This window comes from Phyllostomus hastatus, unplaced genomic scaffold (assembly GCF_019186645.2).
Source record: "Phyllostomus hastatus isolate PE091 unplaced genomic scaffold, TTU_PhHast_1.1 phas_scaffold_182, whole genome shotgun sequence".
Lineage (NCBI taxonomy): Eukaryota > Metazoa > Chordata > Mammalia > Chiroptera > Phyllostomidae > Phyllostomus > Phyllostomus hastatus.
Window position 1 is genome coordinate 4,247,606 of NW_025334013.1, and position 24,786 is coordinate 4,272,391.

A 24,786-nucleotide genomic window follows, 5' to 3' on the forward strand; every position below is an offset into this window, starting at 1 on the left:
CCCCCCCCGTGCATCCTGGTCGCGGCACAGTGCTCAGAGCCTGCAGTGCTTTCAGGGACCCATGGAATGAGTTCATTTATTTTAAAATCAGAACAAACAAAAAAGAGACCTCTTAGGCCCGGGGGCGGGGGGGGGGGAGGAATTAACATAGTATTAAAAATCCATCTGTAGACCAACGCGGTGGTAAAACAAATTAATCTTTTTTCATAGAGAGGGGGTCTTGCCAAGGCTGGTGCGAGTGCCTCGGGCCACGGGGAGTCGCAGCAGGCCTGTTTCGGGGCCTTCCCTCCGGCGGGGCGGGGGGGCCAGGGGGCGGGGAGGCGAGCGCCAGGTCCGGCGCCTCCGCGGCGCCGGCGGTGCCGCTTTAAGGATGCTCTGCGGGTACCGGCCCGGGCGCGAGGATGCAGCCGTGACGTCAGGGCCCCGCCCCGCGGGTGATGCTGCAGCGGCGGCGGCGGCGGCGGCGGGCTGGGGGCGGCCGGGCCGGGCCGAGCTGCGCACGGGGCAAGCGGGAGCCCGACCTCGGCAAGGGGGGGATGCCTCCTGGCTCGCACCGCAGGTACCCCCGTTTCCTCCCGCGCGCTCCGCACGGCTTCCGGCGTGGTGCTGGGAGGGAGGCGGCGCAGGCCCCAGGGCGGTCCGAGTGCCGAGACAGGGGCTGGAGGTTGGCTCGGAGACCTTTGTTCTTCTCCAACGTCTGCTTAATTAACTCGTGGACGCGGACCCCGTCTGGACCCCCCTGGCTCCCGCTGGCCCCGTAGTAGCAGTTGGGTGACATTTATTTCTTCCTCGCTAGGAAGGAGCGCGGACACTGGGGTTTGCCCCCGGCTCCTGCCGATTGGTGCCGGAGGCCCGGGCCGCGTCACCTGGGCAGGTGTCGTCAGCTTCCGGTTCGCTTCTCGCTGGAGGCCGAGCCCTCGGTTGCTCAGGGAGGTTTAGAACCTTTTTCAGCATCTCAGGATGAAGCGTATCAGCAGTGCCCAGTCATTCTGCCTTTTGGCCAAAGGGGAACGAGCTGAATTTGAGACGGGAGGCTTGTAGCAACTGAGGGCCCTGTCCTCGACAATAAATGACTCCGAGGTCATCCCGGGGTCACCTCCACGTGGGCGGGCTTTCCGCTTTCCAGGGAAGTAGAGTCAGGTGCGGAGGGAGCCCAGGTTCCACGTGCGCCTGCCCTGCCCCGGGGCTCCTGGGAACAGGCAGCCGCCAGGGGTCGGTGACCAGGCGGTTCCCGTCCTGCCCCCCAGGCCTCAGAGCCCTGCCTGCTCTGGGGGACTTCCTTGACGCATTAACTCTGAGGACTGGTGGGAGGAAAAGTGGGCAAGAGATTCGGCCCCAAGGGACCCCCTGGTGGGAAGACTGGCTTCGTGCAGAAGCGAAAGGAAGGAGGGAATGAGCTTGGCTCATGGTAGGAAACTTTTAAGCAGTTACAGACACAGACATTGTTTATTTGTGTTAATCATTGGCTGCCGAGTCTTCCCACGACGTATCTGGAGGCCTTGTTCCTTCAAACAGCCGCCGTATTCTAGAAGCACAGTGGGCGGGGCATATAATCGTGGGGGTCCAGGCAACCCCCTAAATTTTTGGTTTTGGACTGAGCAAAATGGTCATCTAGTATGATCCGGTGAAGACTGACATCAGTGCATTACAATTCTATTTCCTTCTTTTAGCTTTCACTCTCATTTTTTTTTTATAGCATTCAAAAATTAATTTTAAGCATTTTTCTTAGAACAACTTCACGGACAGCTTCTAACAAAAAGTATTTTGCAAATAAAACATGGCGGTGCCGCCCCGCATGTGAAGGTGAACCCTCAGTGAGTGAAGACCCTTCCGCGCTCAGGTGTAACCCAGGCGGGGACCGCGCGCACTGCGGACGGCCGGGGGGGCTGGGCGCCCTCGGGTAGCGGTGACGTCGTCGCGTCCCAGGGAGTGCCGCGGGCTGTCTACCCAGCTCCTTGGAAGTGGAGTCCAAAAGGTTCCCCTTTTCAAACGCATGTTTCCAGCACGGGCTGCTTAAAGCTGAAATTCTTCCCCAGCGGGCTCTTGGGTCTGCATTCCAAAATGAAAGGGACGGTTTCTACCGCGCGTGCGCTTGGCCCACTTTACGGGGTAAAACGCCGGTCGGCAGGGGAGGCCGGGGGAGAGGCAGGCGGGGGACCCGCCCCTGAGGCGCACGTGGGGCAGCGCGCACGCGCGGGGGAGTCCGGCCAAGCTCCCCCCCTCCCCACCCCCACCCCGTCCCCGCGCTCAAGCCCTCCTTCGGCTTCAAGGGAGAACCCACGCAGGACTCCTGTGGGCACCGTGCTCCTGTGAGCGCAGGAACTGGGCTCCCGGGACGCTAGCGGCGCTGGGTTTTTTGTGGCAAACCAGCCAGTGGGTGGATTTTTTTGGAAGTATTTACCAGGTGTAAGGGCCTGAGCTAGACCCTGGGGAACATAAGGCGCTTAGCTTTAAAATTTTGTAAAGCTCGGTTTAATCTTCCCGTATGAATTATATTTCTAATGAAGTATTAATTCCTTGTATACACAGTCATCAGGCACATCTGTTCTTGTTTCGGAGAAGAGCAGGGGTTTTTGTAAGGTCACGAGATAAGCCACTTAGAGGTGGGCGAGCAGACCGAGTCTCGGGCTGTGCCAGTCCCTGTCACCCTGGGGTGACATCCATCCCCCTGCACGGCCTCAAGGCCTTCCCTGACCAGCTGATCCCTTCCCGGTGCCTCCGTCTCTCACTGTGCCCGTGTTGTACTTGACCTTGTTTGCATGGGCGGCTCCCGCTGCTCAGAGTGCCTTCCCTCCACTCGGCTCTCTCTCTGCGGATTCAGTGTCTCTGTCCCCAGCACTCGGCTAAGCGGGAGTGCGGCTCGGTAGGGGGGTGGAAGGATGAGTGGGTAGATGAGGGAGTGGGAGGATGGATGGACGGATGTATAAATAGATGGATGGACAGACGGATGGGCGGAGGGATGCATGGATTCATGGAAGGACAAATGGCTGGCTGGCTGGGTAGATGGATGCATGGATGGACAGGTGGGTGGATGGACAGATGGATGGGTGGATGGATGGACAGATGGATGGGTAGATGGATGGGTGGATGGATGGGTGGATGGATGGACAGATGGATGGGTAGATGGATGGACAGATGGATGGATGGGTGGGTGGATGGATGGGTGGATGAATGGGTGGATGGATGGGTGGATGGACAGATGGATGGATGGGTGGGTGGATGGGTAGATGGATGGGTGGATGGACAGATGGATGGATGGGTGGATGGATGGGTGGGTGGATGGGTACATGGAAGGACAAATGGATAGATGATGGGTAGACAGACAGACGGATGTTTGGAAAGGTGGATGGGTAGACTGGATGATGGGCAGGCGAGTATGTGGATGGAAGGAAGGGTGAGTGGGTGGAGGTCTTGAGTTCGGGGCCTACGTCTTGGGAAGGACTCCAGAGGGGTTTCGGCAACTGCTTCTTTGTGACTGGACCACCCCCTTCTGCTGTCACCTGCCCCTTGCCCTCTGACCTCAGCAGCTTTCCTCTTCCTGCCCTCTTCCTCTTTGTAAAGGTGACAGGGCCCCCACACAGGCCAGCACACTAGAACACTCCCTCAATGACGCCTGCGACCTACATTCATCTCACAGCAGTGCCGGGGCAGCTGGACGCCCAGGTCTCTGTGCGGACTGCAGGCCCCGGGGGCAGGGACGGGGCAGAGGGCGGAGGGCGAAGGGCAGGCGGAGGACTTGCCCAGTGGAGCGTTCACTGTGCGGGCCGATGGCATCGTGAACATCGCCCAAAGGAGAACTCGCAGAGGGGGACAGGTCTCTCTCACGCCTCCCTGGCCGTCCCTGCCCAGGGTGCCGCTGACCCGCAGGGCTCAGGCGGTCCGGCTTCCTTCTTTAAAGGGAGCGGCTTTAGACACTGAAAGGCCCTCGGTTCCGGCGTGGCCGAAAAGTCACTTACTTACTGGGCCCTGGCATGGGTCACAGGTTGTGAAGTGCTGTGGTGTCTGAAGGGATCTCAGCGGCTCCCCCACTTCAGGGGTGTTTTTGCCTGACACCCCCCACCCTGTGGCACCTGTTTGGGGAACAGTCCCCTTGAGTTCGAGCGCAGGGACCTGCGGGGCCGCCGGCCAGCCTGCTCGCGGGCCCGGGCCACTACCCCGCTCGGCCTGTGGGCTGCTCTGACCGCACACTGAGGCCGGGTGACGCCGCCCACACGCAGGGGGCACAGCGTGGCTGCAAGTTTCCCTAGCGTGGCTCAGCTTGTCCCGAGGGGAAGAGGCAGGCGGGGTGCCAGGTGGGAGAAGGGAGGGGGCGCTGCCCGGGGCGGGTGCGTGACGGCTGGCCCCCCGCTGGGCTCTCCCCGCAGGAACTCCCACCGGCCGCCCCCGCGATGATCCCCCCCGCGAGCTGCCCCCCGCCCGGAGAGGCCCTCTTCCCCAGCCTGGCTCCTCGGGACTTCTGGGGGCCTCCGACCTCGGGCTACGGGGCGTCTGTGACCCGGCACATCAGCCACCGGGCCAACAACTTCAAACGCCACCCCAAGAGGAGGAAGAGCATTCGCCCCTCCCCGCCCCCGCCCCCCAACACCCCGTGTCCGATCGAGCTGGTGGACTTCGGGGACCTGCGCCCGCAGAGGTCCTTCCGGGAGCTGCTCTTCAACGGCTGCATTCTCTTTGGCATCGAGTTCAGCTACGCCATGGAGACGGCGTACGTGACCCCGGTGCTCCTGCAGATGGGCCTGCCGGCCCAGCTCTACAGCCTGGTGTGGTTCATCAGCCCGGTCCTCGGTGAGCCCCGCCGGGCCCGGGGGTGGGGGTGGGGTGAGGGGCGGCCCCCGCAGCCACAGGTGAGGCAGCGTGCGGGTGGGTCCCCAGGGGACAAGGGAGGAGCAGGAGTAGGGCCGGTCATGCCCCGGGTTTTAAGTGACTCTGTCTACACCCGATTGTAGAACAGGGGTTAGCAGCCCCCAAAGACTGCCTCCATCCTGTGTGCTAACCCTGGAAGATCCACGTGGTAAAGCTTGCTGCTGGGTCCGGGAGGTCCTGAGGGTTCTTGGATGCCAAGGTCATGGCTGCCGAGTGCCGCAAAGGGGCCTACGTAGAGAATTTAGGGAGAAGCCGGATGCCCCCGGGGGTCTGTTTGCCCTCTGTGTCCCAGCGTAGGGTTTTATCGCTGACTCCGAGTCTCGTCCCCGTACATTTTTGATGCCCCGGGGACGTCCGCGTGCAGGTATTTCCGGAATGTGTCCGTCCCCCTGCGCCGTGGGGACCCCAGCAGTGACCGCCGGCCCGCTCTGTTTCAGGATTCCTACTGCAGCCACTCTTGGGTGCTTGGAGTGACCGATGTACTTCAAGGTTTGGACGAAGACGCCCTTTCATTCTTGTCCTGGCTATAGGTCTGTTGTTTTGGAACTGGAATACAGTGGGGGAAAGAGAGAGGCCCCACTGCGTCCTGCTAGGAAAATCCAAGGGAGTGCTGACCAAAGCAGTGATCCAGATAATGCCACTGGCACGGCGGCGGGCAGAGCCCCTTCCCCGGCCCGAGTTACCCGGGAGGCTATATCGCTTTGGTTGTCTTTAAAAAGTGATCTAGTTACGTTCACGTCCTCCTGCTCCGCCTGACCGCGCGAACGCCCCGATCCCCGTGGAAGAACATGTTGGGAGAGTCTGCCGCTGGCTCTTCCAGTGGCCTTGCTTGGAATTTGATCCAGAAGGAATTCCTGGGGCCCTAAGGATTCCCGTCGCACGTTGAGGGCTGCTGGTCGGCATTTCCCCGGGGTGACCGTGTCCCTCTGTCCTCAGGGGCGCTGCTGGGTCTCTCGCTCCTGCTCAACGGCAGGGACATCGGCTCGGCGCTGGCTGACACGGCCACCGACCACAAGTGGGGCATCGCGCTCACCGTGTGCGGGGTCGTGCTGATGGACTTCAGTGCCGACTCGGCCGACAACCCCAGCCACGCCTACATGATGGACGTGTGCGGCCCCGTGGACCAGGACCGGGGCCTGAACATCCACGCGCTCCTCGCAGGTGAGTCCCCGCCCGGGCGGCGCGTTGCCCCGGGCGCCCCCGCGCGCCCCCGCCGGTCCCTTCCCCGGCCCCTGGTTCACGGCGTTAGCTGATACCATTCAAATACGCGGACGAACACCGAAGTGACTGAACACGTGCGTCTCAGACCACAGGGCCCGACCACGATCCATGTGGGATGCAGATACATAGTGGTGTCCGCAGTCCATGCGTTTGCTTTCGTAGGTGCTATGGCCGACAAGGTCTGCGTGTCCCCTGAATGAGCCGGCCCTGGACCGCTGTCCCCGGGACAGACACGGGGTTAGGTTCCTGCAGACCTGGGGTCACAGTTTCATCCACCGATCAATGCAGAACCTTGTTTTACGTGTTTCTGCTGAAAGACGCCTTGTCCCGTGCGTATGAGATCAGCGGGTTCATGGGCATGGCCTGCGGGCCAACAGCACGGTTCACCTCTCGCGCTGTATTTTCTCTGTGAGCCCACCACGACTGCTCGCACTTAGCAAGACCAGACTCATCCATCGGCGCTGTGCTCAGACTGTTTGACACAGCGGCGTCACCCACAAAAAAGCACAGAAATGCAGAAATGGAGGCTTTGGAAAGGACGGTTATTCACAGTCAGAGAGCAGACACAAAAACACAGGGCATCACCCTCCAAGCCTCAGCGGGGACCGCGTGGGCAGGGCAGCTCAAAATCTCTGCCACTCACAAGTGAGTGGGGAGTGAAGGACTGAGGTCGGTGTACTGGTTGGGTTGCAGATCGGCTTCAGTGCGTAGGTGAATGCACAAATACAGAATCTGAGAACAATGAGAATCAACTGTGCGTGTGTATACATGTGTGCCACACACCTGTGTTGTGCCTAATGGCAAACACGAGAAACGTCTCTGTCAAAGTCGGGACCCGTGAACGTGGGCGTGGAGGGTCAGGATTACCTCCGCTCGCCTCTGTTGCTGTACACAGGGAACCGCAAGGGAACTGACCGCAAAACACTGGGAGAATTCAGTATGATATACACATCATGTATGAAGATGATATAAAAACTTCCGGCCAAGGTGGAGGCGTAGGTAGACACACTGTGCCTCCTCACACAACCGAAAGAAGGACAACAACAAATTTAAAAACAAAAAAACAACCAGAACTGCCAGGAAATCGAACTGTATGGAAGTCCAACAACCAAGAGGTTAAAGAAGAAACATTCATCCAGACTGGTTAGAGGGGACATGTGACAAGGCTGCAGATGGAGGACCAGGTGGTCCCACATTTGTGTGCAGATAAACCGGGAGGAACAACTGGGGAACGAGACAGACCACGCAATGCAGGACTCCAGTGCGGGGAAATAAAGCCTCAAAACCTCTGACTGAAAAAACCTGTGGGGGTTGCGGTGGCAGGGGAAACTCCCAGCCCCACAGGAGAGTTCACTGGACAAACCCACAGGGTTCTGGAATGTACCCCAAACCACCCACCCAGGAATCAGCACCAGAAGCGCCCAGTTTGTTTGTGGGCAGTGAAGGAAGGGACTGAAAGCCAGCCAAGAGCCCAGCGAGCAGCATTATTGCCTCTTGGATCCCTCCCCTGTGTACAGCGACACAATGCAGCCAAATGGATTGCCCCATCCTGGCGAATACCTAGGGCTCCACCCCTTACTACACAACAGGTACACCGAGACAAAAAAAAAATGACCCAAATGAAAAAAACGGATCAAAAATACAACTCCAGAAAAAATACAACTAAGTGATGAGATAGTCAACCTATTAGATGCACAGTTCACAACACTGGTGATCAGGATGCTCACAGAATTGGTGAAATATGGTTGCAAAGTAGAGGAAAAAGGTGAAGGCTATGAAAAGTGAATTAAAGGAAAATGCACAGGGAACCAACAGTGATGGGAAGGAAACCGGGACTCCAAGGAAGCTTGGACCAGAAGGGAGAAATAAACATTCAACTGGAACAGACACGAGAATTCAAAACTATGAGGAGAGGCTTAGGAACCTCCTGGAGAACTTTAAACATTCCAACATCCGAATCATAAAGGTTCCAGAAAGAAAAGAGGAAGAGCAAGAAATTAAAAACTTACCTGAAAACATAATGAAGGAGAACTTCTCCAATCTGGTGAAGGAAATAGACTTCCAGGAAGTCCAGGAAGCCCAGAGAGTCCCAAAGAAGTTGGACCCAAGGAGGAACTCACCAAGGCACATCATCATCATCATCATCACATTACCCAAGATTAAAGATAAAGAGAGAATCTTAAAAGCAGCAAGAAAAAAGGAGACAGTTACCTACAAAGGAGTTCCCACAGGACTGTCAGCTGATTTCTCAAAAGAGACCTTGCAGGCAAGAAGGTGCTAAAAAGAAGTATTCCAGGTCATGAAAGGCAAGGATCTACACCCAAGATAACTCTATCCAGCAAAGCTATCCTTTAGAATGGAAGGGCAGATAAAGTGCTTCCCAGATAAGGTCAAGTTAAAGGAGTTCATCATCACTGAGCCCCTATTATGTGAAATGTTAAAGGGACTTAGGAAAAGAATAAGATCAAAAACTATGAACAGCAAAATGTAAACAAACTCACAACTATCAATAACCAAACCTAAAAACACAAAAACAAACTAAGCAAACGACTAGAACAGGGACAGAATCACAGAAATAGAGATCACATGGAGGGTTATCAGCAGGGAAGGGGAGGGGGGAGGATGGGGAAAAAGGTACAGGGAATAAGTAGCATAATTTGTAGGTACAAAGTAGACAGGGGGAGGTTAAGAATAGTACAGGAAATGTAGAAGCCAAAGAACGTGTATGGATGACCCGTGGACATGAACTAACGGGTGGGGAGGGGGATGCAGGTGGGAGGAGGGTGCAGGGCGCAGGGAAATAAAGGGGGGGAAATGGGACAACTGTAAGAGCATAATCAATAATATATACATTTTTAAAAGGATGATGTAAAAGTCTTATAGTCCTAGCCAGTGTGGCTTAGTTGGTTGGAGCCTTGTCCCGTAACCAAAAGGTCACCAGTTCAATTCCCGGGCAGGGCACGTGCCTGGGTTGTGGGCTCGACCCACCGTTGGGGCACCTACGGGGGCGGCCGGTCAGTGTTTCTCGAATCAACGTTTGTCTCGCCCTTCCCCCTCTCTTGAATGAGAATAAAATAAACTTTAAAAATTAAAAATTCATATAAAAAACAATAACCCTAGCATTCCTACACAAAAATCCTGACTTCGTACAAAATAAAATGAAAGAAACAACCTGTGTAAAACAGCAAGAGAATGGGCTTCCGCTGTAAAAATCAAGGGCGAGACGCCGCCAGTCATGCGGCAGACCTGGGCGAAGTGGCCAGCTGCCCAGCGGTGGGGACACAGGCTCTGCGTGGGTCTGGGGCCCTCCTCCTGTCAACGCTGGGACACTGGCCATGTGCTCGGCCTCCCAAGCCTCAGCCACGTGTTCTAGCAAACACCACCGTCCACCCCGTGTTTACCCATGTGGGTGGCTGTTAACTCGGGGCCCGCCGCCTGGGTCTCGGCCGGGCTGGTGCTAGGGGTGGAGGGCAGGAAGGGCTTAGCTTTGACTGTGTACCCTTCTGTGCTGCTGCTTTTCTTTTTTGTATGTTAACATACACATAGCAAAAAAGTTTACTATCTTAGCCATTTTTTAATCCTTACCTGAGGATATGTTTATTGATTTTAGAGAGAGGGGGAGGGAGAAAGAAAGAGAGAAACATCCGCTGGTTGCCTCTCATATGAGCCCTGCCCAAGGACCAAACCTACAACCTAGATATGTGCCCTGACTGGGAATCGAACCTGTGACCTTTAGGTGGATGGGATGATCCTCCAATGAACCGAGCCACACTGGCCAGGGCTTGATGTTTGGCTTCTTAACTGTGAGACTGCCTTGCTTCACTCACTTAGTAATAAGGTGTATCTCAAACCTGACCTTGATTTAGAGTCCAAGACAGCAGTTGTCTTCAGAAGGGGCAGGGGAACCAACCAGGATCGTGAATGGGAGAAGTTAAAATGAGTAAAAGGGGGACCTGAAATTTAAAGACCCAGAAGGACAGGCTGGGACGAAAGAAGGAAGTTGTACAGTAAAACTGTTCAACAAATGGACTCGGTGTCGTGTCCCGCCTTAGGGACATGTGAAGGGTGCAGGCCGGGGCACTGGGTGGGTGGACACACCCCGCCCCGCCCTGCCCCTGCCCAGGGACGCACAGAGCCGGCTGCGGGAGGCAGCCAGCGCTTCGGGGAGGTGAGGGGGCGGGAGCCAGCTGGCGCCTGCCGGTTCCCTGAGGTCGTGAAGGCAGCGAGTGGGGACAGAAGGAAGGACCCGACTCGTACAGCCCTGCCGTTGCCCGAAGGCTGGACCGCCCAGAGCACTGGCCAGCCTTGGTCACAGTTAGCGGTGACTCTGTGAATGGTGGTTGTGCTCGAGGACGATGTCACTGGGCAAGCAGGGCGGGGCAGCCACGTGAGTTCCGGCATGCACACGTGTGTGGGACATGAGATCACCCGTGTTTGTGTGGCCGTGAAGCTGGGGGTCCGGGGGACTGAAGGGGAGGGGTGGCCCGCGGTGTGGGCACGAGACCCAGTGTAGACGGTCACTCTAGGCATCCCTAAATGGGTACAAAGAAAGTGGGATAAAACGTGGGTGGGTGGCCTTCACACCCTGGCAGGTGGCCCGGGGGCAGGGTGGGGGTCCCCCGGGCGCCCCTCGGAATCCCACTGTCGTCCTCACTCTGTTGGGGTTTCGCTGGGACCGACGACACGCCCGGGGCCTCGGAGGGGTTTAGCGCCTCGGGAACCACCCTCCTCGCGGCCTCTCTCCCCAGGCCTCGGAGGCGGCTTTGGGTACGTGGTCGGGGGCGTGCACTGGGACAGCACCGGCTTCGGCAGAGCCCTGGGCGGGCAGCTGCGCGTCATCTACCTGTTCACCGCCGTCATCCTGAGCGTCACCACCGTCCTGACCCTGGTCAGCATCCCCGAGAGGCCCCTGCGGCCTCCGGGCGAGAAGAAGCCGGCCATGAAGAGCCCCAGCCTGCCGCTGCCACCGTCCCCGCCGGTCCTGGGCCAGGAAGGCGCCGGGGACGCGGGGCCCTGCCCCTCGGACAGCGGCCCGTACGCCGGCTTCTCCAGCCCCATCTCCCCGCTCAGCCCCCTCACGCCCAAGTACGGCAGCTTCCTCAGCAGGGACAGCTCCCCGGCGGGCCTCAGCGCCTTCGCCTCGTCCTTCGCCACCTCCAACATCGACAGCGTCCTCATCGACTGCTTCACGGGCGGCCAGGACGGCTACCCGGCGCCCCCGGGCAGCGTCCCGAGGCCGGGCCTCAGCGTCAGCTTCCCCCGGGCCCCCGACGGCTTCTACCGCCGGGACTGCGGCCTGGGGGGACGGCGGGAGGCGGCCCTGATGGCCGGCGGCGGCGGCGATGGGGACGTGCTGAGGGTGGGCTCCCTGGACACCTCCAAGCCGCGATCGGCTGGCATCCTGAAGAGACCCCAGACCTTGGCCCTCCCGGATGCTGCGGCCGGAGCAGGTGGTCCCGACACCGGCAAGAGGAGGAACGTGACCTTCAGCCAGCAGGTAAAAAGTGAGGGGGGGCCAGGGCCAGAGGGCACCATGTGGGGTTGCCCCCTCGGCAGTTAGGTGACCAAGGGGGATTGTTGATCTGGAAAGAAATTCCCGGCCATCCCGGGGGTGGCAGCGGCCCTCGGATCCCAGGAGACTGGCCTCAGAGACCTTGGGGCCCAGAGCAGGATGGGGGCGCGGGAGCCCAGAGCTGCAGCTGGGTGTGCTGGGCGCTTTCTTTTTTCTTTTTTAAAAAAATATTTTATTTTATTTCTTTTTTGAGAGGGAGGAGACGGGGGAGAGAGAGAGAGAGAGAAACATCAATGTGCGGTTGCTGGGGGTCATGGCCTGCAACCCAGGCATGTGCCCTGCCTGGGAATCGAACCTGCAGCCCATGCTCAATCCACTGAGCTACGCCAGCCGGGGCTGGCGCTTTCAAATGACATCTGCCGGATGGTCCCAGGGAGAGTTTGTCACAACACTGCGCATTTTGGTAGTTTCCGGAATTTTCCTATAATGTCCACCACCTACGTTGGTCTGGGCGCCACCCTCTTCCTGAGAGACACAATGGGGGGAACCCTGGCCGGCACCCCAGGGCCCTCTGCCTCTATCCTGCCCTCGTGGCTCACCTTAGCCGACCGTCCCGGGGGCCATCAAACTCTGGATGGGCCAGGGCAGCGTGCGGCACGTTCCGGAAGGCAGAGGACCCTCCGGGAGGCTGCTTGGGTCGTATGCAGTGTCCGCGGCCTCGTCTGGAAGGTCGACGTCATGGCTCTGTGGCCCTCCCGCCCTCGGGTCCCAGGATGAGGGAATTTCAGTGGGAGCTCGGAGTCTCCAGAGCAGGAACCCCGAGACTGTGTTCCAGCAGCGTGGGCCCCAGGGAGGCCGTTCTGAGGGCCGGTGACTCCGAGGCTGGGCCGTGGACGCATGGGTGGCAGGTGCACGGGGGCTGTGTCTCCCCATGAAGCCAAAACCGCCCCCACCCAGACCCTTGGACAGCTGGGTCCTCGGTCAGGCTGGGAAGGTCCCTTCTCTGTGCCTGGGAAGACCCCTGACCTCCTGGGAAGTTAACTGGAGACGCTCTGAGGGGGCTGTTCATTTTCTCCTCATTGTGAAATTCTTTTTTTTTAATATATTTTATTGATTATGCTATTACAGTTGTCCCATTCCCCCCCCCCTAAGCTCCCCTCCACCCTGCACACCCTCTCCCACCCACATTCCCCCACTTTGGTTCACGTCCTTGTGTCATACTTGCAAGTTCTTCAGTTTCTACATTTCCCATACTATCCTTACCCTTCCCCTGGCTGTTTTCTACCTACCATCTCTGATACTTGTTCTCTGTACCTTTTCCCCCTCTCTCCTCCTCCCACTCCCCTGCTGATAACCCTCCATGTGATCTCCATTTCTGTGGTTCTGTTCCTGTTCTAGTTGTTTGCTTAGTGTGCTTTTGTTTTAGGTTCGGTTGTTAATAATTGTGCGTTTGCTGTCATTTTACTGTACATGTTTTTTTTATCTTCTTTTTCTTAGATAAGTCCCTTTAACATTTCATATAATAAGGGCTTGGTGATGATGAACTCCTTTAACTTGACCTTATCTGAGAAGCACTGTATCTGCCCTTCCATTCTACATGAGAGCTTTGCTGGATAGAGCCATCTTGGATGTAGGTCCTTGCCTTTCATGACTGAGAATACTTCTTTCCAGCCCCTTCTTGCCTGCAAGGTCTCTTCTGAGAAATCAGCTGACAGTCTTGTGGGAACTCCTTTGTAGGTAACTGTCTCCTTATCTCTTGCTGCTTCTAGGATTCTCTCCTTCCTTTTAATCTTGGGTAATGTATTAATGATGTGCCTTGGTGTGTTCCTCCTTGGGTCCAACTTCTTTGGGACTCTCTGAGCTTCCTGGACTCCCTGGATTCTGGTTCCTTTGCCAGATTGGGGAAGTTCTCCTTTGTTATTTGTTCAAATAACTTTTCTACTTGTTGCTCTTCCTCTCCCCCTTCTGGTACCCCTAAAATTAAGATGTTGTAATGTTTTAAGATGTCCTGGAGGTTCCAAAGCCTTTCCTCATTTTTTTAAATTCTTGTTTCTTCATTCTTTTCTGTGTGGTTGCTTCTTTCTTCCTTCTGGTTCACTCCATTGATTTGAGTCCCAGTTTCCCTCCCATCACTATTGGTTCCCTGTACATTTTCCTTTATTTCACTTAGCATAGCCTTCATTTTTTCATCTAATTTGCAACAAAATTCAACCAATTCTGTGAGCATCCTGATCACCAGTGTTTTGAACTGTGCTTCTGATAGGTTGGCTATCTCTTCATTGCTTAGTTGTATTTTTTCTGGAGCTTTGATCTGGTCTTTTGTTTGGGCCATTTTTTTCATCTCGACACACCTGTTAAGTATGAGGGACGGAGCCTTAGGTGTTCACCAGGGCGGGGCACCCCAGTCGCAGGGTTGTGATGCTGTATGTGGGGGCGGGATCTGAGAGGGAACAATGACTCTTGCTCCTCTCTCCGTGGGATTTCAGCCGCTTCCCCCAAGCAGGCGGAGCCCTTCTGATGCTAGTTCCCGTGTGGGTGAGCTTGTGTATGTTCTAGGACCCCGTGGGTCTCCCCAACGCACTCTCCCGTGAGGCTGGGAGTCTCACCTGGCACCTCGACCCCCACAGGTGTCTTCAATCGGTGCTTTGAGGCTCTGTTTCCCTGCTGGGACCCTGGGTTGCATGGTCTCTCTTGCTCCCCAGTTTCACCTGGTTTATCTGCGTGCAAATGTGGGACCACCTGGTCAGCCAGCCGCCTTGTGCGCTGCGCCATCCACAATCCACTGCCTCGCTGGGTCCGCCTGCTGCCACCCCACGCTTGGGGTCCGCCCGCCGCCTGCGTGCCCAGGGTCCGCCAGGCACCGCTTTTTTTTTTTTGCTGCGACCCCTCTCCACCCGGCCGCCCAACTCCGCCCCTCCTACCGGTCTGGATGAGTGTGTCTACTCTAACTGCTTGGTTGTCGGACTTCTGTACAGTTCAAGTTTCTGTCAGTTCTGGTTGTTTTTTGTTTTTTAAATTTGTTGTGTCGTCCTTATTTTGGTTGTGCGAGGAGGCGCAGTGTGTCTACTTCTGCCTCCATCTCGGGCAGAAGTCCCGTTGTGAAATTCTTTTGCGTGGCCATTGCTTTTCCCTGGGGCACGGCGGCCTGCCGGGCCCAGCGCCATCCGGGCCACCTCTTAAGCCTGATGATTGTCAGCTCACATCCGGGGGTGGGGGGTGTGACTGTCCTCGCAGGAAGTACCGGGCTGCCCGTGGGCACCCCGTAGGCTCGGACCTGGGAAGGGTCAGAAGAACCGGAGATCCCTGGAGGGTTAGGAATTCCCGTTCTTGTCACAGCAGAGATTTCTGCAGGTGCTGAGCTCGGGGCCCCTCCTTCTCGTCGGCCCGAGAGCAGCTACTGAGGCTTTCGGTCAACCCTGGGTCATCATCCCGTCCTGGTCCCCCAAATTCAAACTGGCTCGTACATACCGGTCATTCGTTGAAAGTCTGAACTACACTTTTATGTACGGGTAACAATCTCCTTCTAGCATTTCTTATTCCCGATGGTGTGATTGGCGAGTCAGCTCTCGGAGGAAAGTGAAAACCCGGAGCTAACTGTAATCGCCTCCAGGCACAGGTGGGATGTTGCAGCCTTTCTCCGTGACAGCAGCTGACCTTGAACCAGACTGGGGGCAGTTTTCTTCCTCTTTCCATTCCACCTGGGGTCCCCAGGTGCTGACACAGCCCAGGGCCCCTCCAGAGCCAGAGCAGTGTCTCCCCTTTATGCCCGAGACACCTGCTGTCAGCGTGATGCGCTCACCTGGTTGGAGTCTGCGCACCAGCCAGGCAGTCGCTGCGGATGGAGGCGCATGAGTCTGTGAGCCGCTCTGCTGGCAGAATGTCGCGTGTGAGCCCCAAAAGCAGGGTAGCCCGCTTGGTCATTTCCATTCCGTGGGCGGTGGGGTGTCTGGGGGCCTGCAAGCCCTTGCCGGGGGCCCAGGTAAGTGCGACCGCTCCCTGCACACTCTCCCCGGACTGCTGTGTGGACAAGAGTCCCACCTGTCCAGTGGGAGGTGTGGACAGGTTCCCCTGTCACCTGAGATCGGTCTTTCATACCCTTGCTGATGGAAAAGAAGGGACTTCACACAAAGTCTGACCCATGTTCCATTTATTTCACATTTCGCAAGTTACCAACTTACTCCCTGTAGACAGACCCTGCGTCCTGGGGCCCCGAAGTGGCCCCACCCAAGATGCAAGTCCATCCCCAGCGGCCCCGAGCCCCTGAAGCCATTTCTCATCGGGGTGGTGTGCGGTGCTTGGCCAGCACGGTCCAGGAGCACAGACCTGCGTCTGTCGGTGCTTCGGGGTCAGCAGCGCTCGGGGCTCTGATGCGGGGCTCTGGGGCTCCCTTCACAGGTGGCGAACATCTTGCTGAATGGCGTGAAGTACGAGAGCGAGCTGATGGGCTCCAGCGAGCCCCCGGGGCAGCCCCTGTCCCTGAGGCACCTCTGCTCCACCATCTGCCACATGCCCAAGGCGCTGCGCAACCTGTGTGTCAACCACTTCCTGGGTGAGCTCTTGGCACGGCCCCCCTGTGCGTCCCTGTCCCGGCTGGGGTCGCATTGCGGGGTGGGGACAGGGCGGTTGGACCCAGGAGTCTTGCCACTAGCGGCCTTCGGAGACGCCCCCACGTTCATTTAGCTCCCAGACACCTCCGAGGGCTCGTGGGGCGTGGGGCTGCCGGAGGGCCGTTCTCTAGGAAGGCGGGGGTGGCGCCTGCGCCAGGTGGCCCAGATAAAAGCAGGGGTTCAGACAAGAGGCCAGACACGGGGTCTCCAGAGCCCAAAACCTCATTACCAAAACCTCTTGGGCAACTCCCAGTTAAGTGACAGATGTCCCCTTCCCACCGGTGGGACTGGCGTCTTAGGCCGTCTTCGGCCTCACGTGCAGCCAGGACAGACACGTGTGCCCGCAGGTCCAGTGCTGGTCTTGCGTTCACGAGGCCCGGCCCCTGAGCTACTGTGGACCAGCCCCGACTGGAGCTGCGTGCCACTCACTGTCTCCGCTGTTGGGTTATGGGACGTGCACGGACGACTGAGAATTTGAGATAATCCAGGGCTCTCAAACGCTGTAGGATATAAATCGGAATGGCTTTCTAGGAGGCATGTTGCCAACAGGCAAGAATCTTAAAAATGCCCGTTAACGTTTACCGTGGTGGTCCTGTTTGGTATTCTTTGCGAAGACGTCACCAGGGATTGTATCAGGAGTGGATGTGCAAGGCATGTATCCCAGCGTGGTTTAGCACAGCCGGAGACGGGGGTGGGGGAGGTGCGGACGCCCAGCCACGGGGGCGGGGCCAAGTGGACGCTCTGAGCCCACGCTGCGGGGTATTCTGCCGCCAGAAACACGGGGTTCCTGCAGAATGCTGAACGGCGCAGGAAGTCGGGCATGGAAATCCCTGGGGCTCCGGGGGCCGATACACCCCCCCACCCCCCCCCCCGCCGAGGAAGAGACTGCCGGGGAGGGAATCCAGAGGGACGAAGCACTACCGCGCGGTCGGTAATGAAGCACGTTGGGTCCGTAGCTACACCTGTGCAGCCCTATGTATCGTCTCGATTTAATGCCCCCCCACCCCCCGTGGCTGGGGCCTCGCAGGCATTTTCTCGTCTTAGAAGGAGGAGGGGGCCCAGCGTTCCCCACGGCAATGACGCTCAGAGAAAGGACAGAATACAGAACCTTCGTGCAGCAAAGCGTGTGTGTGAAAACAGGCATTTGCTTTAAAAAAAAAAAGACTGTTGGGAAACGTACACAATTTTAGGTGCGGTCAAGTGATCTCCGGGTGGCAAGGCTAGATGGTTCGCTCTTTGAGTGTCGAACCCACGTGCTTCTTTGAGAATCGGCCCAAAGCGGCCGTGGGCGCGAGCGGGGCCCGGCCCCACCATCCGCACCGCCGGTCACGGCCCTCTGCCCTCGCAGGCTGGCTCTCGTTCGAGGGGATGCTGCTCTTCTACACGGACTTCATGGGCGAGGTGGTGTTCCAGGGAGACCCCCGGGCCCCGCGCGCGTCCGAGGCCTATCAGAAGTACAGCAGCGGCGTCACGGCCGGCTGCTGGGGGATGTGCATCTACGCCTTCAGCGCTGCCTTCTACTCAGGTACCCGCGCCGGCGACATGAGGGTCGCACCCCTCCCGCTGGGGAGCTCGGGGGGGGCCTTGGTCCGGTGACTGGAGTGTATGGGCCGGAGGCAGGAGGGCGTCCTCACAACCGCAGCCTGCCGAGGTGCCCTGCCCTGCACTGGGGGGCGGGGAGGGGCTGGTTGGAGCTGGGTGTGTGTCCAGACCCGAGCACGCTGTTGGGCAGAGGGTCGGGCCTGTCACTGAGGGAAAGTGGGGCCCAGCGGCACCCCCAGGCAGGTGTGCTGTCCCCCAGCCCCCTGAATCCCCCCCGCATCAGTCAGGTGGCGGCTGGTGCGGCGGGTGGAGGGGCAGGGGCGCTGGAGGCACATGAAGGGGTGCCGTGGCCACAGTCTGAGATGACCCCGGGGCTGCGCCTGGGCGACCCAGGGACCAGGAAAACCATGAGCATTTATGGGGGTGCGGGTGCCACCCACACATCTCAGGGGTCCACCCGTGTTTCCCACGTGGGCAGAGAGCAGACCACGTGGGCTTCGCAGGCCAAACAGACGAGACGAAATGAGCGCGTGGCTCAACTCTGGGCAAATTTCACCTGTTCAGGAAGATTTAATTTCATATCATTTTCACGTGACACTGACTTCTAAAAACGGTTAGAAAAATAAAAACCAGTCTTAGCTGCAGGGGTGCAAACACGGCTGCTGGCCGGGACCGTTTGCGGACCTGTTCTGCCTTCTCTCCCCCATCCTCACGGGGTCCAGCCCCAGGGCCAGGGCGTGACTTCATGGAGTCCAGGGTCTGTGCTCGCACATTCTTTGGCTCTTGCTTGCCGGCCCCTGGTGGCACACGGGGTGTTGGGGTGTCTGGTTCCCCACAGCTGGTGACACCAGGGTGTGGGGAAGTGGCCTGAGCTACCTGACTCTAGGAGTGGTATCATCTGCAGTTGAGGTGCCATGTCCTTGCCGGGTCCCTGGACGCCAGCTGGGCTGTGGCCGCTGATGTCCTCATTTTAGGGGAGAGAGGGTGGGTCTGCATGGGGACGTGGGCTCCAGCCAGAAACCTTACATTCCTGAGCCTCTGGGATGTCAACCCATAGACGCCTTCCCCCGCAGCAGCACCTGGGGGCCACCCCACACCCTGCCCTCCCTCTGGCTCCACCTCCCTGGGCCCACACGCAGGTCGCAGGTCCTGCTGCCTGCCAGCCTGAGGCTCAGCCCTGGGGGCGGGGAGGGGGGCAGCCCAGGGACACTGAGCCCTCGCCCTCCTGTCTGGCCTGCAGCCATCCTGGAGAAGCTGGAAGAATACCTCAGCATCCGCACGCTGTACTTCGTTGCCTACCTGGCCTTCGGCCTGGGGACCGGGCTCGCCACCCTGTCCAGGAACCTCTACGTGGTTCTGTCCCTGTGCGTGACCTACGGGATCCTGTTCTCCACGCTGTGCACGCTGCCCTACTCGCTGTTGTGTGACTACTACCACAGCAAGGAGGTAGGCACCCCCGCCCCGGCTGCGGCCTCCACCTGCCCAGCTTCTGGGAGAGCCTCCCGGGGAAATGCCCCCCCCAACCCCAATCTGAGGCTGGTGCACAAGGGACATGCAGGGCCCCCTCTGTCAGGCTTCAGGGTCACCTGTATGTAGGCACAGGCCCTGGGGCGAGGCGAGCGGGGAAGTCCCGTTGGGCATAAAAAACTTGCCATCGAGATCAATGTGTTAACACAGAATTTCTAAAACCAAGAAGTAATGCCCAAACCCACGCTGAACAAAACATCAGAGCTTTAACGACTGGTCACAGGGCCGCCCGTGCCAGGTCACAGGGCGCTGCGGCAAGGGAAACCTCGGGACGAGGGTCCTGTCCGCGCGTGTAGGCCCGGCGCTTTGCTCAGCGTGGGCGGGCCTCAAACAGCTTCCCCGAGAACCGCCCCCCCGAGCAGCTCACCCACTTGCAGTGCACAGCCGAGGGGGCCAGTGCCCTGGGCGGGCAAAGTGGGTGCACAGTTGTCCGTATGGGAAATGATACACTAATGAATAAACAAAAATAATAAAGAATTACCCTATAAAGAATAAACTCTCACTCACAACTGTACACCTACTTTTGCCCACCCTGTGCTCACGAGTGTGTGGCCGTCACCCCGGGCCCCTCGGCCCCCACCAGCCCACGGACAACTATGGATTCACCCGTTCTGGGCATTTCATGTGAGAGGAATCACACAGCGTGTGGCCCGTTGGGCCTGGCGGCTGTCACTCGGTGTGACGCCCTGAGGCTCACCCACGAGGGCCTCTCTCCTCAGGGCTGGGTGACGCTCCGGCGCAGGTTTGCACAGTATCCTCGAGGGTTTAAAGGGGTGCACTAAAGGCCACCTCCTTAATGCAGCTTCTCGAACTCCCTTTAGTTAAGGGGTTTGGGGTCTCGGTGAGTTCAGAGTTCAGCACAGAGTTTCCATGCAGAGTCAGGTCAGCCTGGGTGGCAGCCTCCTCCTAGCCTAGCTCTCTGCCTGCAGCAGACCTCAAGCCACTCAGGTGGGGGGCGGGGCTGGCTTGTGACAGCACGAGCGAGCCGTGTACGCACCGCACACCTCTAGCCAGCACGGCCAGGTGGCCACAGCCTGCGCCGGCAGCACCCGAGGGACCAGGGACTTGTGCTGTCCTCCCTGCTCACCAGTGGTGCTGCCCGGGTCTCTGTCCTCCTTGTAACTTCCCTGCAGCCCTGAGACCCTTCATGGGGTTAAGCAGATACGGCTTCTTGGGGAAGGGCTGCCCTGCCACACGGGAGGGGGACACCCAGGGCCACAGACCACCTTAACTGGATTTGGTCCGAGCTGACTGGAAGGCTTGGCCTCCGTTGCCCGTAGAGCCTTCTGGGCGCTCACACTGCTCTCAGTCTTCCTTGGGCTGCTGGTTCAGGGCTGACCCGGGGCCTCCCGCCACAGTGGCATTCCCGTGGGCCTTGAGGCAGTGCAGTCGCCGGAAGCTGCAGGTCCCCAGGACACAACGTGGGCCCACTCACCAAGCACCTTGCAGGGGCTGCGAGGGCAGACTTCCCGGGGGAGGGCTTTGGCAGCATCCCAGAGGCGGCTACCGGGTAAGGGTGGCCTGTGCTGGGGAACAGAGCAGGGGGCACACACCGCCTCCTCCCACTGTCATGCCTGCAGCCCTGCTCAGAGGCACGGTTCCCCGCCGTGCCCAGGGTGCTGCGGCGGGTGGGAAGGGAGGTTGCTGGAGGGACTGGGCTGGAAGCTCGGGGACGGGATATTTCAGGGCATGTGATGTGGCTGACAGAGGCCGAGAAAGGGGATGACCCAGAATGTGGACACCAGCTGGCCGTGCAGGTAGTTTGCTTTCAGGTGAGTGGAGGAGAAAGGACGAGGCTGTCCAAGCGGGGAAAGGGCCGCCCACTTGGGCTTCGGGAACGTAGCCCTCTGTCCCCATGAGTCAGGGATTCTTTTCGTCGTCCTCATTTCTCTGAACACAAATATTATCAAGCTCTCGGCTGCACTCCCTGTGCACATCAGCCCTGGAAAACGTGAGCATGGGGTGCATGGGCGGCTCGGGCCGCTGGGCCTGGTCACCTGGCCCCTTGCTGCTGACGGTTCCTCCTCTGGGTCAGTTTGCAGGGTCCAGCGCAGACGGCACGCGGCGTGGCATGGGTGTGGACATCTCCCTGCTGAGCTGCCAGTACTTCCTGGCCCAGATCCTGGTCTCGCTGGTGCTGGGGCCCCTGACCTCGGCCGTGGGCAGTGCCAACGGGGTGATGTACTTCTCCAGCCTGGTGTCCTTCCTGGGCTGCCTGTACTCTTCCCTGTGTGTCGTTTACGAAATCCCTCCTGGGGACACCTCTGACGAGGAGCACCAGCCCCTCCTGCTGACCGTCTGACGCCCAGAGCCCCAGTCCGGGGGTCTGCAGCCCGTGAGAAACCAAAGGGCCTTGGCCTTGGCGGGACAGGTCTCCTGCTGGATTGTAAATACGTGATAGAATAAATAGCAGCCGCAGAGCCTCTGGCTTCTCGTTGTGGGTCCCCTGAGGGGTGAGAGGTCCCCTGGGGGTTGGCCCACTCTCCACGGGGACTTGGGGAAGGGGCTCTAAGAGCCATTTATTCAAAGTAAGGTGTAACTCAGTGGCTAGCAACTGGTGGCGATTCCTGCCTGTCGCTCCCACCCCAGAAGACACCTGGTGACGTCTGGAGATATTTTTGGTTGTCACAGTTTGGGTGGCCGCTACTTTTCTGGGATGCGGTAAACCTCCTGCAATACAGATCAGCCCCCCACAGCAACGAACAGACCACCAGCCCCAAAAGTCAGTGGTCCTCAGACAGACAGCCCGGTCCACTCGCACACGGAGCGCGCACAGTGCTTCTGGGCCAGAAGGCCCCCCGCCCATCCGTCTGTCTACCCTGCGGATAGCCACCAACCCTGGGAACGGCAGGCAGTGAACGGTAAGCGCTGGACACCCAGCTGTGAGCAGCCAGTGTCCGCCCTCGTGGCGCTGACGTGAGAGGCGGTGGCACTACCCCGAGGGTGGGGAGGACGGGTGCTGGGGTCAGGGAGAGGGCGGTCCCAGGGAGAATGGGTGGGCAATCCGGAGACATGCCATTTGAGCAGTGCCCTGTTGAGGGGAGGAGGATGCCTGAGACCCCAGGTGGGCACGTGCTCGGTGTTCAAGGGACCCTGGGCACCAAAGAGGCTCAGAGGCAAAAGCTACGTCAGCTGGGAGGCTCAACGTGAAGCAGATGCACTTGGTGAACACCGACTGGCCTGCCCTCTGACTTGCCCTGGCCCCCCCGCGTCCGCACCACCTCCTAGGGTCTGTTTACGGACCTGCATAAACCCCCAGGGTCCTTCGCCACCCGCCACCTGAGCGGGCTGAAGCCCCTCCCAGTGCACCTGGTGGCTGTCCTCGAGCTGGCCCCCGAGCCCTCACTGTATTGTCCCTGTGTTTCGGGGACATATTGGACATACTTACCACAAGTTCCAAAAGCAACAGTGTCCTGGGCCCACCTCCGGCTTCTGAGGAGACTCTGCGGTTTATGGGTAGTTAACGTGTGCTGACATCTTAACTCTGACCAGTTAGGGATGCCCGAATGCAAAAACCATGACCTTGTGCAGGGCACCTGGGCCGCCTCCCCACCTGGATCACAGCCTTCTCGCCTCATCGTGGCCTCCCTGCCTGGGCTCCCTCAGGGCCACTGCCTGCGGGCCTCTGGGGGCACAGGTGACTCCTGGGGTCCTCTCTGTGCCCCCTGCCCTGGTCCAGGGCCTCTGCCTGTCTCCTCGCCGGCTGTCTACCCTCATCGCCCACGTTCCACCCTGTAGGTCTGCACCCTTCCTTTCCTGTAACACCTTCGGTGGCTCCAGTGCCTGAGGAACTGGCTCTACCATCCTCAGGCCCAACAGGAACCCTGCCTTCTTCCCGAGCCCCCCGGCTCTGCGCGGCTCAGCCCCCTGGACGGCAGAACCCCGCCCAGCCACTGACACACTCTGTGCCTCTGCTCACGCTCTTCTCAGGTGCAGTCCTCCCACCTCTTCTCTGCCCGTCAATTTCTGATTCACCCACTTTCATCCAAAATGCTACCTCCTCCATGCAGCCCACCTTGGTTGGGACCAGTGAGTCCTCTCCCTGTGCCTACATGTCACGTCATTTTACCCTTCATGGCCATGAACTAGGTGAGGCAGGTCTCCCCATCCCGCTCCACGTGTAGGTGAAGCACACAGAGGCTCAGTGACTTTCCGAAGCCACGCAGCTCCTTTGAGCCTGTTAGTCCCATGCTTTTCTGGGACTCCCGGATCATTCTCCACGCATTTACACTGCTCAGGAGGACAGCTTTGGATTTTCTAGAAAATGTGGTGTTGAGCGGCAGCCCCCTGGTTTGGACTGTTGCTGCCAGCAAATCGTCAAATCTGTGAGACGGATGAGGAACGAAGGGCTCCCTGCTCGCTCTTGGCTTGTCAGACCCTGGGCCCTCTTCCTGAACTTTCTAAACAAAAATGGCTTCACAAGTGGGAATGGCTGTCGCCAGCCTGTCTTCCCTTGGATCTGTTCTGAGCCAGGTAGGTGCTGTTCCCTGTCTGGGGACGGTGACCGAAGAGAATATCAGGTGGCCCTCAGGCCAGCTCCAAAAAGGTGCCCCTGACCTTCAGGTCTGTTCCCAGATCGCCCTGGGAGCCACCGTGAGGCCCAGGACTCACCAAGATGCACACGCGCTTCATTGCTATCTCAGAGCATCACACTCTCCACTCAGACATCGCACTGTGGTCACGGTGGTGACGGGCTGCTGCCGGGTGGCCCGTTAAGTCCTCTGACGCGCCCTGCGACCAGCTACGTGATGCCTGCACAGCCTGCTTTACCTCCCCACTGTGAGGAGGGTGGTACCGCCACTCCATCTGGCACTTGTACCTTGAGAGCACACCAAGTCCTGGGCCCAGGTCACATGTCTGCACCAGGGGAACCGGCCTCCAGCCCTGACCCAAGTGTCAGCTGCTGAGCTCCTCCTGAGGCCTGACTGCTGTCCTGCTCTGGGCCGGCTCCCAGGGACTCGGCTCGGAGGGGACACCGTTCCACTCCGAGGGAAGGGAGAGGAAGCCCTGCTCTATGGTGTGGGATGAGACTCAACCCCGCCACCACGGAAACAAAAACAAACCTGTGACTGCACCACAGATGTTAAAGCCACTCCTGTCCTCTTAGCAAATGTGCAAACCAACTCCTGTTCCTTGATGCTCTTGGCAGTGGACGTGGTTTCTGCCTCCACGGTGGTCACGGCACTTAGGCTGACACAGTGGTGGTGGAGGGAACAGATGGCGAAGCCACAGCCGGCATTGGCTTGGTTTCTCTTCCTAGGCTGCTGCACAAACCCCGGACCACGGTGTGGGGCACAGCGACCGAGGGAGGTGGCACCTGGCACCCATTTCGCACAGGACTGCGGGTTTTGAGGGAATGGAGGCAGCTCCCCTGGAATATACCAGAACCGACCACTGCTGGGCCCACTGAGCCCTGCCTGCAGGTCCACACAGTGCACGTCGGGGCCTCGTCCTGTCCAAGAGCACCCTCCTCCTGGGAGACTAGGAGGAGAAATGTCCTGAGTTGGGGGCACA

The 24,786-nt window shown here is 58.8% G+C and overlaps 1 protein-coding gene across 2 annotated transcripts; it reads left to right on the forward strand.

Annotated features, from left to right (window-relative positions):
- Positions 1–462: 462 nt before the first annotated feature.
- SLC45A1 (solute carrier family 45 member 1) lies at positions 463–21,671 on the forward strand. 2 transcript variants are annotated; one of them, XM_045859177.1, is made up of 9 exons: positions 463–559; positions 4,365–4,785; positions 5,301–5,393; positions 5,800–6,024; positions 10,833–11,581; positions 15,992–16,145; positions 17,552–17,728; positions 18,986–19,191; positions 21,308–21,671. In XM_045859177.1, exons 2-9 carry the CDS (start codon positions 4,389–4,391, stop codon positions 21,572–21,574), a joined length of 2,268 nt encoding a protein of 755 aa, XP_045715133.1. In that variant the 5' UTR covers positions 463–559; positions 4,365–4,388; the 3' UTR covers positions 21,575–21,671. The 2 variants fall into 2 exon arrangements, with proteins under 2 accessions (XP_045715133.1, XP_045715134.1); XM_045859178.1 differs by lacking the exon at positions 463–559 and having other exon boundaries at positions 4,762–4,785; positions 5,301–5,352.
- The last annotated feature ends 3,115 nt before the right edge of the window (positions 21,672–24,786 follow it).